This window comes from Fundulus heteroclitus, chromosome 11, assembly GCF_011125445.2.
Source record: "Fundulus heteroclitus isolate FHET01 chromosome 11, MU-UCD_Fhet_4.1, whole genome shotgun sequence".
Taxonomy (NCBI): domain Eukaryota; kingdom Metazoa; phylum Chordata; class Actinopteri; order Cyprinodontiformes; family Fundulidae; genus Fundulus; species Fundulus heteroclitus.
This window is the reverse complement of record NC_046371.1, coordinates 35,674,506-35,690,698: the sequence shown is the minus strand read 5'-3', so window position 1 is coordinate 35,690,698 and position 16,193 is coordinate 35,674,506. Positions and strand designations below refer to the sequence as shown.

The 16,193-nt window shown below is 45.4% G+C and overlaps 1 protein-coding gene across 2 annotated transcripts in view; it reads left to right on the top strand.

Moving 5' to 3' along the window:
- Positions 1–10,717: 10,717 nt before the first annotated feature.
- Positions 10,718–16,193, top strand: part of dscama (Down syndrome cell adhesion molecule a) — a 129,693-nt gene continuing 124,217 nt past the window's right edge. For both annotated transcript variants that reach the window (XM_012865221.3, XM_012865219.3), the window contains exon 1: positions 10,718–11,742. In XM_012865221.3, coding sequence (XP_012720675.1) covers positions 11,700–11,742 — 43 coding nt within the window. In that variant the 5' untranslated portion in view covers positions 10,718–11,699. The remainder of the gene's footprint in view (positions 11,743–16,193) is intronic.

Here is a 16,193-nt window from a genome sequence, read left to right as displayed (position 1 = left end):
AGGAGCTGGCCCAAGTGGCCGGGGAGAGGGACGTCTGGGCCTCCCTACTGAAGCTGCTACCCCCGCGACCTGACCCCGGATAAGCGGAAGAAGACGGACGGACGGACGGACGGACGGGCACCTAGACAACCAGCAGTTGAATGATGACATGCGGCTAAACATGTCATCACTGGTCAGATCAGGCAGGGGACCAGAGAAAATTATGCAACACGCCCTAAAATGGCCGCCAACCCTAACAACGTGTTGAACAGGAGGTCGACTTTAAAAAAGTACTTTTGAATTCCCTTTGATCAAAGACTGAGAGCCGCCCTATCTCCCAGTGATCGTAAAAGGGACCACGCCCAGAGAGACGAAGGGATTTTCCTCCCACTTCCTCGCTGACCGAAAAACCGACCACCGGAGCTGCTGAGACCAAATTTGCGGATCCGAAACCAGGACCCCCGCTGAGGCAACGTCAGACTAAAGAAAAGATTCCCCTTTTTTTATTTCTCTCTTCACCCATAAGGTGATATTATTTTAGTGCCTTTGCAGAGAAACCTAATAGGATTTAGTTTAATGCTTGTTTACTCCAAGACGGAGTTTGTTTTAAATGCTGAATATTTTCGATGTATGTGCATGCATTTTGTAAGTGATTTTGGCTGTGTTGATTTGTGGTTCATAAGTGACTCCGCCGCGGGTCGCTTTTCCATTCCTTTCCCCGTTTATATCTTTCCTGTCCTCTTATCAGTTAAATCTCTTTGTGAACCTTGGTTCGCGTTCTCCCCTTGAATTTCTCATTCAGGCCGCCTCTTAATTAAGGTGCCATCCCACATCAGCGTAAGTGTTGATTACGTCATTAAGACCTCCCCCTTTACGTATCATGCAAGGTGATGCGTAAAGGTCACGTGTCATCATAATCGCCATCTTGGGAAGGTGCAGCATAGCTAAGCTGTAGCTAGCTTGTTGGAAAACATTGAAGTGTCCAGCTGTATTCTCAAAGCTGTTTGTCTTTCAATGCTGCTGCGTCAGTGCCGACGTCTTGAATGTGATGTTTAAACAACTGAGTGAACTAAGATTTGCTACCTCTTATTTTAACATTTTTGACCTTTATTTTCACATATATTTTGCATGTTTAGTTTAGTAGTGAGTAGAGTTTCGACAGTTGTTGAATCAGAGAATTACTGTAACAGGGAATAGCTTTTGGTTCAATAAAAGCAACAACTTGCTAACATCCTTAGTAAATGGATATGTACCACAGGCTTTTAAAGTAGCTGTTATTAAACCTTTACTTAAGAAACCATGTGTTGATCAAGATGAGTTAGTAAATTACAGACTTATATCTAATCTTCTTTTCTTATCTGAAATTCTTGAGAAAGTAGTTGCTAATCAACTTTGTGAACATTTACAAAGTAATGACCTACTTGTGGAGTTTCAGTCAGGCTTTAGAGCTCATCATAGCACTGAAACAGCTCTGGTGAAGGTCACTAATGATATTCTCATGGCCTCAGATAATGGACTTGTGTCTGTACTTGTCCTGTTAGATCTCAGTGCTGCGTTTGATACATGATCACATGATTCTCAGCATTAGGCTGGTTTAAATCTTATCTATCGGACAGATTCCAGTTTGTTAATGTTAATAATAAATCTTCTTCCAACTCTAGGGTCACTTGTGGAGTACCACAGGGTTCAGTCCTTGGACCAATTCTCTTTACTATATATATGCTTCTGATAGGAAAAATTATCAGACAGCATGGGATTAATTTCCACTGTGATGCTGATGACACTCCACTATATTTATCCATAAATCCTGATGAATCCAATCAATTACTTTGACTGCAGTCATGTCTTGATGACATCAAAAGCTGGATGACTTTAAATTTCCTGCATTAAAATTCTGACAAGACAGAAGTTGTAATCTTTGGACCAGAGTCCTCAAAAATAAACTTCTTAATAAATATCTTAATCTAGATGGCATTAACTTGGCTTCTGGTAATAAAGTAAGAAATCTTGGTGTTAGACATGTCATTTAAATCCCAAATTGAACAGGTTTCCAGAGTTTCCTTTTTTCACCTCTGGAATATTGCCAAAATTAGAAACATTCTGTCTGTGGGGGACGCTGAAAAACTAGGACATGCATTTGTTACTTTGAGGCTGGACTATTGTAATTCTTTACTATCAGGAAGTCCACAAAATGCAGTTCAAAGTCTTCAGCTGATCTAAAATGTTGCAGCAAGAGTTCTGATGAAAATCAACAAGAGGGATCATATTTCTCCAATTTTAGCTTCCCTTCATTGGCTTCCTGTTAAATCAAGAATAGAATTTAAAATTCTTCTTTTAACGTATAAAGCCCTTAATAATAAAGCTCCATCATATATCAGAGCTCTGATTACCCCGCATGTTCCCAACAGAGCACTTCGCTCTCAGACTGCAGGTCTGCTGGTGGTTCCTAGAGTCTCTAAAAGTAGAATGGGAGGCAGATCCTTTAGCTATCAGGCTCCTCTCTTGTGGAACCACCTCCCAGCTATTCCCATCTAACGTAGAACAGATTCCTGGATCAATGTGTGCTACTGTGCTTTTTTGTCTCTTTTGTTGTGTCTCTGCTCTGTCTTCTCTAACCCTCATTCGGTCGAAGCAGATGACCGTTCATACTGAGCCGTTAATGAGGAATTTTTATTTCCGCTGTCGCTTTATGCTTGCTCAGTATGAGGGATTGCTGCAAAGCCATGGACAATGCAGACGACTATCCCTGTGGCTCTACACTTCTCCAGGAGTGAATGCTGCTTGTCGGGACTTTGATGCAATCAACTGGGTTCCTTATATAGGAATTTTTTTGACCAATCTGTATAATCTGACCCAATCTGTATAATATGATCGAATTTGACTTTGTAAAGTGCCTTGAGATGACATATTTCAAACTGAATTGAATTGAATTCAAGTGCATGTCAGGTGTTGAATCTATGAGACACATTTAGGGCTTGGCAGGATTAGGGTCAGGAGGCCATTTAATGCAAGTGAGATGCAAGTATTGACTTTTATTTGTTTTGTTATTACACTTGTAAAATCCTGCATATACAATTTGTGTTGCCTGCTAGTGTTTTGTAACAATTGTACAGTGGTTGATAGAAAAGGCACCTTAAGCCTTTTATCTTTGTTTTTTAAAGAGCCTGGATTCACTTTAACAAACTAGAGAAGAGGAACAAAATGTACAATCTTTCTTGTGGGGAGTTTGGGGAGTTCAGGACTCAGCCGGCAGGGCTGTGCAGCTCGCTGCTGGTCCTGCCGCCTCTGCTTTTTCGCAGGTGTTCATGGTTGGCTGGTGGGTGGAGCATGCACACCTGCAGGTGGTTCTGCAGCACCGAGGCTCCACTATAAAGACTGCGCTCGAACAGTGGGAGGATGCCAGAGTGTTACCGTTGTGGTATGCTTATTCAGCTACGGCCTCTCGCCAGTTTTTGCTCTCACACTTAAACCAACCTTTTGTGTTGCTCAGGTTACCTCCTCGTGCTCCGACGATTCCTCTCGAGCTTCAGTGTCACCTCTCGTGACGGCTCCTTCCCGAGTTCCTCTGTTTCCTTCCGAGTCGGTTCCCTCGTCCCTGGACACAAGGCTCCCTCTGATGTTCCCCTGGTTCCTCAGGCTGTTCTGGATCTCTGGATTCCCTGGTGCTGCTCGGACCCACCCCTGCCTTGCTCACTGGTCTCCCGGACACCTGTCGCCATCACCAACAGGCTAAGAGTCCACACTACCTTCCTCCCCGGTCAGGTTGTCTGCGCGTCGTGGTAAGCTTATGGCCCTCAGTTAACTCCACTAGTTTCACCTCAAGGACTAATCATCTCTCTCACCCCTTTAGACTGATCTGTTCCCCTGGTTCGGTGCTCCCGCTCGAGCTGTTTCCTGCTGATGCAGATTCGCCCTGCGGCCCCGCCTTTATCCTGAGTCAAATAAACCTTTTGAAACTTTACCTGTTGTCACCGAGTGTATTCTGCATGTGGGCCCGACATCTTAAGGCACACATGACAGAAGAACACTCTGGCCAAAGCGACCCAGCAAGTACACTCAGTGGGGCGTTAGCGGCCCAACAGGACCAAATTCAGGGGTTAGAATCCAAGGTTATGGGTTTACAGAGTCAACTACAGGGCTTTGCCGCCCAGATTAACCAACTAACAAATGTGCTGAACGCTAACCTCCCATCTGCTCCTTCTTCGTCTCCCAGTTCCTCCTCCAAGCCTGCAGTGACGTCATCGCCCGTCCCCGAGACCTCCTCGCCCAATCCGGAGAAGTTCTCCGGTGAGAGTGGAGGATTCCTGTTCCAGTGTTCCCTAGTTTTTAATCGATCCCCTTGTTCGTTTGCTCTAGATGATGCAAAGATTTCCTTTATTTTACGGCTTCTCACGCGCCGGGAGCTTAGATGGTCTGAGTCACGTTTCCCCGATTGCCAGCAGTTTGGTTGCACCTTTAGTGAATTTTTGTCTGAGTTTAAGATGGTTTTTGCAGCCGAGTCCGATGAGGTGCAGGACTCTCGGCAGTTCTTGGCTCTGCGGCAGCGGGGTAGATGAGTGGCGGACTTTGCCATCGTATTTCATACATTGGCGGCTGCGGCAGGTTGGGAGCAGCGTGCACTAAAGTCTGTGATTTTTCAGGCGCTAGACGAGTTCCTTAAGGACGAGCTGGCGCAACAAGAGGAACCATCAACCTAAATGAGTTCATTGCTCTGGCGTTTTGGCTGGATAACCAGCTACGGGTTCAGATGACTTCAGTAAGAACCGACCTGACAGACCACCTGTTTATCGGCTGCCCCCGCCCGAGCGAAATCCCTCCAGACCCGCTGAATCTTCTCCGCCTCCCCCGGAACCCATGCAGCTGGGCTGGGTTCGGCTCTCTCCTGATGGGAGGCAACAGTGAATGAGTTTGAGGTTGTGTTTATATTGTGCCTCCTCTGTCCACTTTATTAAGGATTGCCCTGAGCGGCCAAAAGATTAGGTTCGTCAGTTGTAGCAAAGAAACCGGCCGACCGATCTAAGTGTTCTTTTTCATCTCCTCTGCGCCTCTGTTTAAAGGCTGCGATTGTCTCTGTCTGAGACACGTTTAAGTTATCCGCTCTAGTCGATTCTGGGTGTGATTTTAATTTAATCGATCAGGCTTTTGTCCTCCAAGCCCAGCTTGAAACTGTTCCCCTGAGCACGCCCCTCCAGGTTTCTGCGTTAGATGGTGGGGGTCTCCCTAGGATAACCCATAAGACTAAGCCTCTGGAACTAATAGTTTCTGGTAATCACAGAGAGCGGGTTTCCTTTTTAGTTTTTCCCGTCAAGTACGCACCTATTGTTTTGGGTTTTCCCTGGCTCCAGCAGCATAACCCGCACATTAACTAGGCTGACTGACGAATAGAGACCTGGTCGCCAAGTTGTCATGCTCACTGCTTACAGTCAGCGGTTCCTTCTTGTCAAAATCCCACGCAGTCTTGTATTCAGGTGGATCCTGAATTATTGAAACTGGTACCTGAGCTCTATCACGACCTCAGGCAGGTCTTCAGTAAGACCCAAGCCTGCTCACTTCCGCCGCATCGCCCATACGATTGCGCAATCGACCTTCTGTTGTGCGCCCCGCTGCCGACCAGTCGCCTTTATAATATCTTTCAAGCTGAACGACAGGCCCTTGAGAAATATATTAAAGAGTCTTTAGCAGCTGGGCTGATCCGAGCCTCGTCCTCTCCACTGGGGGCAGGATTCTTCTTTGTTTCAAAGAAAGATGGTTTCCTGCGTCCCTGTATTGATTATCAGGGTTTAACGCTATAACAGTGAAGAATGAGTATCCCCTCCCACTCCTCTCCTCTGCCCTCGAACCGGTTCAGTCAGCCACTGTCTTTACTAAGTTGTACTTACGTAACGCTTACCACTTAGTGTGGATCCGCTGGGGAGACGAGTGGAAAACAGCCTTCAAGACCCCCCTGGGTCATTTTGAATACCAAGTTATGCCTTTCAGGCTGTGCAACACCCCTGCTGAATTTCAAGCCTTAGTCAACGACATCCTCCATGATTTCCTCAATGTCTTTGTTTTTGTTTAGCTAGATGATATTCTCATTTACTCCCGCAGCTACACAGAACACCAATACCATGTTCGCCTGATCCTCCAACGTCTTCTAGAAAACAAACTATTCGTCAAGGCGGATAAATATGAGTTTCACAGGTCCTCAGTTTTTTTTCTCGGCCTCATCCTGGAGGGAAGGCGGGTCCGATCTGACCCCGAAAAGATCAAGGCGGTCCTCAACTGGCCGGTGCCCAAGACCAGAAAAGAGCTACAATGCTTTTTAGGGTTCAAAAATTTCTACCGCCGATTTATCAGAGGGTACAGTCAGATCACCGCCCTCCTTCACGCACTCACCTCAGTCAAGATCCCCTTCTCCTGGAACCCCCAAGCTGACTCTGCGTTCACTGACCTCAAGAGGAGGTTCTCTCTAGCGCCCATCCTCACCCATCCTGACCCCAAGAAACAATTCATCGTTGAAATCGATGCCTTAGACACTGGGGTAGGAGCGGTGCTCTCCCAGAACTCGGACCATGACCAGAAGCTGCACCCGTGCGCCTTCTTCTCCCGGCGCCTAACCCCGGCAGAACGTAATTATGACGTCGGTGACAGAGAGTTGCTCGCCATCAAGCTCGCCCTGGAGGAGTGGCGCCACTGGCTTGAGGGGTCTGAGCAGCCCATACTCATCTGGACCGACCACAAAAACCTAACCTACCTCCAGACAGCAAAGAGGTTGAACCCGAGACAAGCTCGCTGGTCCCTTTTTCCCCCCGGTTCAATCTCTCCATTTCCTATCGCCCCGGTTCCAAGAACCAAAAGCCCGATGCCCTGTCCCGCCTTTACTCTTCCCCCAACACTGAGAAGAAACCAGCACCCATTCTTCCACTGACATGCGTTTTTGGAGCCCTACAGTGGGAGATCCAGGATTTAATTACCCAAGCTCAACAGTCTGACCCTGATCCCGGAACTGGTCCCCCCAATCGAACCTATGTCCCCTCCTCCATCAGGTCCTGTGTTCTCCAATGGGCTCCATTCCATCCATTTTCCATACCGCTTAATCCCTCATGGGGTCGCGGGGGTTGCTGGTGCCTATCTCCAGCGGGCGGGAGGCGGGGTACACCCTGGACAGGTCGCCAGTCTGTCGCAGGGCAACACAGAGACAAACAACCATTCACGCACACACTCAGACCTAAGGACTATTTAGAGAAGCCAATTAACCTAACAGTCATGTTTTTGGACTGTGGGAGGAAGCCAGAGTACCCGGAGAGAACCCACGCATGCACAGGGAGTACATGCAAACTCCATGCAGAAAGACCCAGGGTTGGATTTGAACCCAGAACCTTCTTGCTGCAAGAAGTCCTTGCATCCAGGAAGTATGAGGGGAGCGCCAGAGCAAAATCTGAGCAGACAGGTTCTGCTGGTCTGTTTCTTCGGACGAGACGTCAAGACAGATGAGTGCATCCAAGCACCAAAATCTGAGGCAAAAACAGAGAGATCCAAAATTAGTCAAAATCGAAGAGCAAAAACTCACAAGCTGGTTTCCGAGAGTTGGGACAGAGGCCACGTCGTACCACGACTGGTTAAGGCTCTGGCGTCTTCCATCTGTCAGCGCTCTGCTTAAGAAGCCAGAGGAAGCCGCCTGCAACGAGCTGCAGGTGTGGGCCACGCCTCCTCAGCCAACTAGACACACCTGAGGAGTAAAGTTAGAGCAGCAAGACACAGAGAACCCTGACACCTATGAAATTATTTTAATAGTCTCACAGATCAAGCCCATCATCACTAGTCCCTTGTGCCCTCCGGCCGAATCCCTTCCACAGTCCCAGGACCACCATGGACGGCAGATACAACGGATCGTGGCCTCCCGTCGGCGAGGTTGAGGTTTCCAATACCTCGTCGACAGGGTTGGTCGCGGTCCCGAGGATTGGTCCTGGCTCCCTGGCTCCTCCATCCCGACCAGTCCCTGATTAACTCCTTCCTCTCCTCCCATCCCTCCACTTCCTCTTGGTCGCCAGGAGGCGACCATTGAGAGGGGGGGGGGGTGTTGTCAGGACTCAGCTGGCAGGGCTGTGCAGCTCGCTGCTGGTCCTGCCGCCTCTGCTTTTTCGCAGGTGTTCGCGGTTGGCTGGTGGGTGGAGCATGCACACCTGCAGGTGGTTCTGCAACACCGAGGCCGCGCTCTAAAGACTGCGCTCGAACAGTGGGAGGATGCCAGAGTGTTACCGTTATGGTATGCCTATTCAGCTACGGCCTCTCGCCAGTTTTTGCTCTCACACTAAAACCAACCTTTTGTGTCGCTCAGGTTACCTCCTCGTGCTCCGACGATTCCTTTTCGAGCTTCAGTGTCACCTCTCGTGATGGCTCCTTCCCGAGTTCCTCTGGTTCCTTCCGAGTCGGTTCCCTCGTCCCTGGACACAAGGCTCCCTCCGACGTTCCCCTAGTTCCTCCCACTGTTCTGGATCTCTGGATTCCCCGGTGCTGCTCAGACCCACCCCTGTCTCGCTCACTGGTCTCCCGGACACCTGTTGCCATCACCAACAGGCTAAGAACTGAGTCCACACTGCCTTCTTCCCCGGTTGAGTTGTCTGCGCTTTGTGCTAAGCTTACACCCCTCGGTTAACTCCACTAGTCTCACCTCAAGGACTAATCATCTCTTTCACCCCTTTAGACTGATCCAGTCCCCTGGTTCGGTGCTCCCGCTCGAGCTGTTTCCTGCTGATGCAGATTCGCCCTGCGGCCCCGCCTTTATCCTGAGTCAAATAAACCTTTTGAAACTTTACCTGTTGTCAACGAGTGTATTCTGCGTGTGGGCCCGACATCTTAAGGCAAACATGACACCCTGTGCATAACCAACCTAACTGACTATGATTTTTCCACTAGCCATTGCCCTGTCTAGTGTCACCAAGATTCAGATCAGTCACTTAGTCACTCAACAATTTGAATCATCTTATTACTGAAAAGTGCTTTATAAATAAAGTCCATTTGTTAGTCCATCCGCAGTGACACTGGCAGCAAACCAGACCAATGCACAATGCTACACAGCCATGCTTGAAAGCTGATTGTTCTTAGGATCCAAATCATCACCTTTGAATTTGTCAAACATTCTTCTTTTCATTGCGGCCAATTAGCTCAATCTGAACAGAAAACCTTTCTCCAAGAGGTATATGGTATGTTTTCTAATCTAACTCTGCTTCTCCACAGCTTTTCCCCTGATCAGTCTGCTGTGCTGCTTGGTTTTCATGATGGTGTTTTCTAATATTCTCTAACAAACCCCTGATGCCAGAAACAGAACAGCTGCTTTTATAGAAAGATTAAATTGACTAATTTAGTGATTTTTGGTTGCAATGTATCTTGTGGTATCAGAGTAAAAGGGGTTGTGTACAAACTAAATTCCACACTTTTCAGATTTAATTTAAGTAAAACGAGACTGAAACCATGTACTTTCTCACAGGGAACCATGTGCTTCTCTGTGTTGGTCTGTCACACAAACTATTAATAAAATATATTGAGGTTTCTGGTTGCAATGTGGCAAAATGTGAGACAGATCAAGGGGCATTAATAATTATACAAGACTGTAGTACGTAACAGTTTAACTGAGATTTGGAAGACAAGATTCATTCAGAATAAAATTCAATTCCATATTAGTAGTGCAAAATGCAGACAATTTAATGTTTCGGTTACAAATGATGAGAGTAGGCATGTGTGCATAAATGGAACAACAATTTCCTAAGATTTAAGTTTATTATTTAATAAACAAATGGCCAACAAAGGTCAAATGACCCCAAAGTTGCTTGCAATAAGGCGACACATTTTTATTTATTTCTAAGTAGAGTTTATGTAATGCTATTTTAAGACAGAAAAAACATGTTCTCATTATCAGTGCTAGTTAATTTGTTGACAGTGTTATTAAAGTCATCATACAAAATCCTGCTGGTTATAAATAAATAGAATGTGTAAGACAAGCTATAACATTTGAGTGTAACTTGATAGGGTGTAGAGTTGGTAAAACTTAGAAGGTGCATACAAATTGTTTGTCAATGGTTTAGTTTTAGAGTGCAGTACAATTATGTCGGAACCAGCAAAATGATTTTCACTCAACATATGATGTAAATAGATTCACCACAAAACCTTTATTGCCACCATGTTCCATCATGCCAGCCTATTTTCCATAGAGCCACCTGCTCATTATTAGCAGTGATATGTTAATGTGGAGGTCACCTCTAATTATTTCAAATAAGCAACATTTACTTCACAGCTTAGGCATTTGCAGTGTGTGCATGTGAATTCCCACCCTCCCACTCCTCCTCTGCAGTTTGAATGGACTTGAACTAACGGAGGGCGCTGAGGAGGGGTGACATGGCTGCTGTTTGATGCCCCCTGGTGCACTGGGGGGGATTGCTATTCATATTTGTCAAGGTCAATTAATGAATGCAGGGGGTTACAGCTGGAAGGATACCCCAAAACGCCCCAGGGGGTCATGAATTATCCAGGCAACAAATTTATTTAAAAGTGAGGATTTAGATCCTCTCAATTGAGGTAATTTAGTATATTTTTTTCTTCTCACTCCTAAATGCTTCTATTTAATCAAGTCAGGTGTAGGCTACATCACTCCCTCTCCCAACCTCCTTCCTTTAGCCCTTCACACCAGCGGTGCAGGCAAACCATAAAAGGATGTCCTAAATTGAGCCAGATCTCTCTCACCTACGCAGCCCTGCCTGAGAGGGGCACCTTGATCTGTCATCTCTGTGATATAGGAAAAAAAAAAAATTCTTGCTTTTTTAACGCTCCTTCAAAGGCTCAGCTGCGCGCTCCCCCTTCTAACCCCCACCCCCTGCACCTTTAAGGCAATGGAGAGGGACAAAAGCGTCTGCGGAGAAGGAGGCGCGGGTTTATTCCACCGCGCTCTGAGGCAGGGCAGGTTCTGAGCGCAGGGACCAGAGAGTGCGCAGTGTGTGCGTGGAAGATGCGTGTGCTTGTTGCTCCGCGGACGGAGAGAGGCGGCGAAGAGAGGAGTTTCCAGCGCAGCTAACAATCATCTCCATCCTCTGATGTTTTTTTCCCCCCCAACTTTCATCTTCTGGCTGGGATGACATCTGGTTTCACACTTCTAAATTTATTTTACAGTATATAGTTTATTTTCTTTATTTTAAAGGCTTTGTTTTTGTTTTGTTTTTTTATTTTAACTGTTGGGAGTTGGGTGTGCGCAAAAAGGCACTTTCTCCTATGCGTCTCCAGCCTCTGACTCAGCAGCAACAGCGGAGGTGTCGGCACAGCTCACCTGGACCGGAGCGCACCGAGCCGAGCTCGCTCATGATCCCCGCAGAGCAGCGCTCCGATACGGGCGGACGGCTGCTCTGAGGCCCGGAGCGGTGCGGTCTGGTGCGGTCAGTCCAAACGGCGGCACAGGGGGGAAGAGACGCACAGCTGTGGATCTTATACAATATCTGCGGTTTTACCAGGAGACAATCAGCAGCAGGAAGGAGCTCAGACCTCCTCCTCTTCATCTTCTTCTTCTTCCTCTCAACGTGCAGGATTGAGCGAGAGAGAGACAGAACCAGAGAGAGGGAAATAGATTTGCAAGCTTTGCTTTCTTTCACTGCAATTGACTTGTTGAAGAGATAAAACAACGGGGAAATAACAAGAAAGAGTGCGGGAAGAGAAGAAGAAAAAGCATAAAAATTGGATATTGAACGGAGCGGGGCATGTGGATATTGGCTCTCATCTTTTCCCAGTGCATCTTGAATGGTGAGTGATGCTTATGCGCACATTGGAACTTCAACTTTAGCCTAATTATCCCAGCGTTAAACAGCAGCCTGCACAATCCTGGTGCAGGTCTGCAGGGAAATTCGATTATTCCTTTTTTTGTGGTGCTTTACAATCGAACAGATGAGAACCAGGCTGTTGCTATGTCCTGTCACAGGCTGTGGGCACTGTAGGGGGGGGGGGGGGGGGGGGGGGGGGGGGGTTGACAGTTCAGTCCGCAGTAACCCTCATGGAGCTCAAGTGTAAAATTGGTTCAGTATTTCTGCATGTTCAACATTTACAAATAACCAAAATGGACAGAAGCAGAAAGATGGAGAAGAAAAAAAATGTAGACAGGTGGAAGGTGCAGCCTGTGTTGCAGATGTAACAATGCATTTACAAAAATAATATTTAAATCCTTCAATTAAACATTAAAATTAAGGTTTAAACAGTATCTAATAATTATTTAGCTTTATTCTGAGTAGCCTCTGTAAGAGGTTATTTATTCTCCCTCCTAAAAGAGCACAGGGCCTCATTCTGTGTGGATGTTCCTGCATTTATAAAAGCCTAGCATGCAAATTAAGAGCATCTAATACATTTTACACATAAATTGTGCCTCGTGAAAAATATTGTTTAGCTAAAAAAAATATTTTATCTAATTTCAATGATCACTTGGTGTAATCAGCAATTGTTTAAATCTTAAACGGGCCCTTCTAATGTATTTCAGACAAATCAGTTATTTCCCCTTATATGGCCAAAACAAATGTTCGATTTCAGAATAACAAATTCATTCTTTGAAAGAAACAAGTATTTTGAATAAAATCGGATCAATTTACATGCATTTTGCAATACAAGCATGCATTTTTATCATTTTGCTTAGTAACAAATTGCTGTGACATGTGATTGCATGTCTGCATGTTTTTCCTGAAACATAGGTTGTATCTGAAGAACAAAAAAAGGAATATATAGGTTGGCTGCGCTTTTTTTCCGGCATTGCACCCGCCATATTAGAAGCACAGACATGGAGTCATTTTGAATTGGGGGGAAAAAAAGAAGACAAGCCCTTTATAACCCTTGCCTAAGTACACAACTCACTAAATGAATCCAAATACTGTTTTGAGCACAGCAAAGCCCACAAAAGATAGACTGGATGAGAAGCTTTGTGCTTATTTTGGAACAAGGATTACTTTATTTAAAAATTATGGCGAATACAAGAATTGAGAAGGAGGGGGCTGTGAGGGGGACAAGGCACAGTGGTGTAGAGGGTGGGATTTACGTGTGTTGGGGGGCAGATATCAGTTAAAATGAAAAGGATGATTTTCAAAAGGTCTTCTGGGAGGTAAAATGGAAAGACGGGGGGTTAAAAGTGGTCACAGTGTGGACTGAGATCAGAGGACTGTGCGTCAAGCAAACATGACAGGCAAACCATTTTGTGGCCATGCTAAGGGCTCAGAGAAGACGAGCGTTATTTGCAGGGGAGAGTTAAAAAAAAAAAAAAAAGCAAACGGCATTTTCTGGAAGAAAAAGCAAGACAGTTTCCTGAAACAAAGAATGTGGTCGCTGCAGGTCTCCCTCTGTACCGAGCTCAAACCTCTGTTTGCTTGGCTGGGGGAATGGCTTTTTCAGTCTCTTTGGTCCAGGCAACAGTGTTGCAAAATGGCTGCTGCTACAGACATCCAGAGGGAAACTTTGAATGGCAGACAGGGATCTTGTAAAAGTGTTAAATTTGTCTCTGCTTCAAAAATCTCGCTCAATTTGACACAGGCCTTCTGTGTCGATTCAAAGAATTAAATGTAGCTTTTTCAAATAATTAAGCACTCAGACGCACCATAACCAAGCTTCCCTTTGTATTTTCTTCCCATTTTTATTCAGCATTGACACAATAAGAAGCTGTGACTGCTGATCCCAGATAGCATTGTTTCTGCTGCCTGTTTGTTGTGGTTGAATAGGCCAGCAGAGATTAGGGCTGGTGAGCAGCTTCCGTCACAATCATTTATTTTGCACCTCTTTTGGACTGAGAGCTGTAGCTCTACGAAATGAAAGCTTTTAGAGCTCTGGTCCAGTGCAGGCTGCTGAGGTTGTCTCTATGGAGACCCAGGTAATGAGTGCTGCTGCAGTGTGGGCTTTGGGCAGGGAAAACACTGCACTCAGTTCAGGTGACCTGAGCACTGCTTTCCGCTATATTATAACCCTTACTCTTTCATTACAATTACCCCCTGGATGATTACATGTAAGTACTTGGTCTGATTTGGGTAAACGATTGAATTGATTTATTTTTTTCTGCCTTTCCATGAAGGCACGTATTCTGCCGGTTAATAAGAACGTATAAAAAGAGGAAAAACTCACCATCAGCTATGAACATTTGTGAGCCCGTCACATGTATTTCCCCCTGTTTAGCTCTGAAATATTTGCTAATTTAAGGACACATTTGCAAGCTCATCTCCAGCAGATATGACCATTTCACAGCTGCAGAGAGTGAAAGCTGCTGTGGAGTTCACTTCAGCAATGCTCAAGCCTTTGAAGTGCTCTCGCAAAAGCGCCTATTAAAACTGCAAACGTAATAGAAACAATATTCTGGTTATTAGGGGACAGACAGAATTGGGGAAGTGGCATAATGTTGTTTTTGCCCAGCCGCACAGGGGACAATTGAGGGAGGAGTGCGGGGGACTCGAGCATACGCTCCACTGGACCCTAATAAGCTCTGTAAATATACAGTGATGCTTCTCAGTTGGGTTTGAAATACGCTGCAACAATATAGTTTTCTGTTTAGAACGGAAAGGCCTACATTAAGGGATTCAAGCTTTTATTCATATTATCAAAAATGTGTAATGTTGTTTATAATTTCATTGCATCGGAGTGTAGGAACAGACTGCAAAATAAACTGGTTGCCAGGTCCTTTATTTTGGCACGTGAGTTAGCTGTCATCATCAGTTAGACTGATATTAATCCTGATAGAAACAAGGATTAGAGTCAGTCAAGCCCAGAGACAGGAGATAAAGTTGTCATGAAAATGTCTTATCAATTGCCTTCAGTGTTTTTAGATGGGCTGCAAGCAGCTTATTGATCATAGTGACTGGTCAAGTTATGTGTAGCTTCTGAACTGTCCCCTTTCTGATAATAGTTTTCTGTTCCCATAGTCCTGCAGGGACAACATTTCCATCTGGAATGTGTTTCTGACAGATTGTGGGTTTCATTTGTTTCCGCAACAGTACTGAATTCTGGAGAAGAAGACTAAAAGCAAGCACTCTCTAAAGTGAGGTTCATGCTAGGGTTGTGTAGCTGTGCTGTGGGGCAGGAATGATATGTATCTTAAAATGCTGCCAGTGATCCAACATATCAGTGACACATGATATGTATAAAACTTCTTTTGTGAGAGGACCTTGTATTATTTTGCATATCAATGAGCTCCCAACACCACGAAAAATCGACCATAAGACAATGTCATTTTTAGCCTTTCAGCATCTCAGCAGTAGGCAGAAAAGGGTTTCTATACTCTTAACATGAAAAAATAAGTAAAGCTTACTAGCTAACTGTAGATGTTAGTACTGCTGAGAAAACAATACTGCAGCACAGCAGAAGAAAGGTCCCACAGAACTTCTTTCACAAACCTAATCTTTCATCTGAGTCAATTGGATTTTACCAAAAACAAGCTTTTATTGAATCTAGATATTATCTTCTCAGCACTGAATCTTGGCTGCAGTACCGATGCACAGGTGGTGTACACATGTACATCCAGGAATTTGTTAATTTTCACATGCCTAGGTCAGACTTTTGCTCATGGCTGAGTGAAGATGGTACAAATCTGGTCAGAAAGTATAACAGGACATCCATTCCCAGAACAAGAGCTATCCTAAAATTACTTTTAGAGTTGCACTAGTTGCAGTTCTGATTCAAATATTTGATTTTTGTGATTTCTGTAGATTTTTCAGTTACAACTAAAGGAAAACAAAATTTTACATCTGACTACATTAGGAACTTGAACACTATTATAACTATTTATAACAAGTTTAATGACTTTTCAATTTTTCTAAAGCAGCAACAACAGTCATATTGATCCATCCATCCATCTGTCCGTCCATCCATCCATCGTCTTCTGCTTGCCCGAGATCGGGTCGCAGGGACAACAGGTCCAGGAGAGAAACCCATATATCCCTCTCCCTACGACATCCTCCAGCTCATTCTGGGGGACGCCAAGGCATTCCCAGGCCAGATGGGATATGCAGTTCCCCCAGCAAGTTCTGGGTCTTCCAGGCAGTCTCCTTCCAGTGGGACGCGCCCAGAAAACCCCCAAAGGGAGGCACCCAGGGGGCGTCCTTAATGCCCAGACTTTCTCAACCAGCTCATTCCGATGCGAGAAGCAGCAGCTCTAATTTGAGCTGGATGAATGTCATGTTAAGTGCTTTAGGGTCCTCTGACTTGATAATAGGTACAGAACATTTACCATATGTGATAAC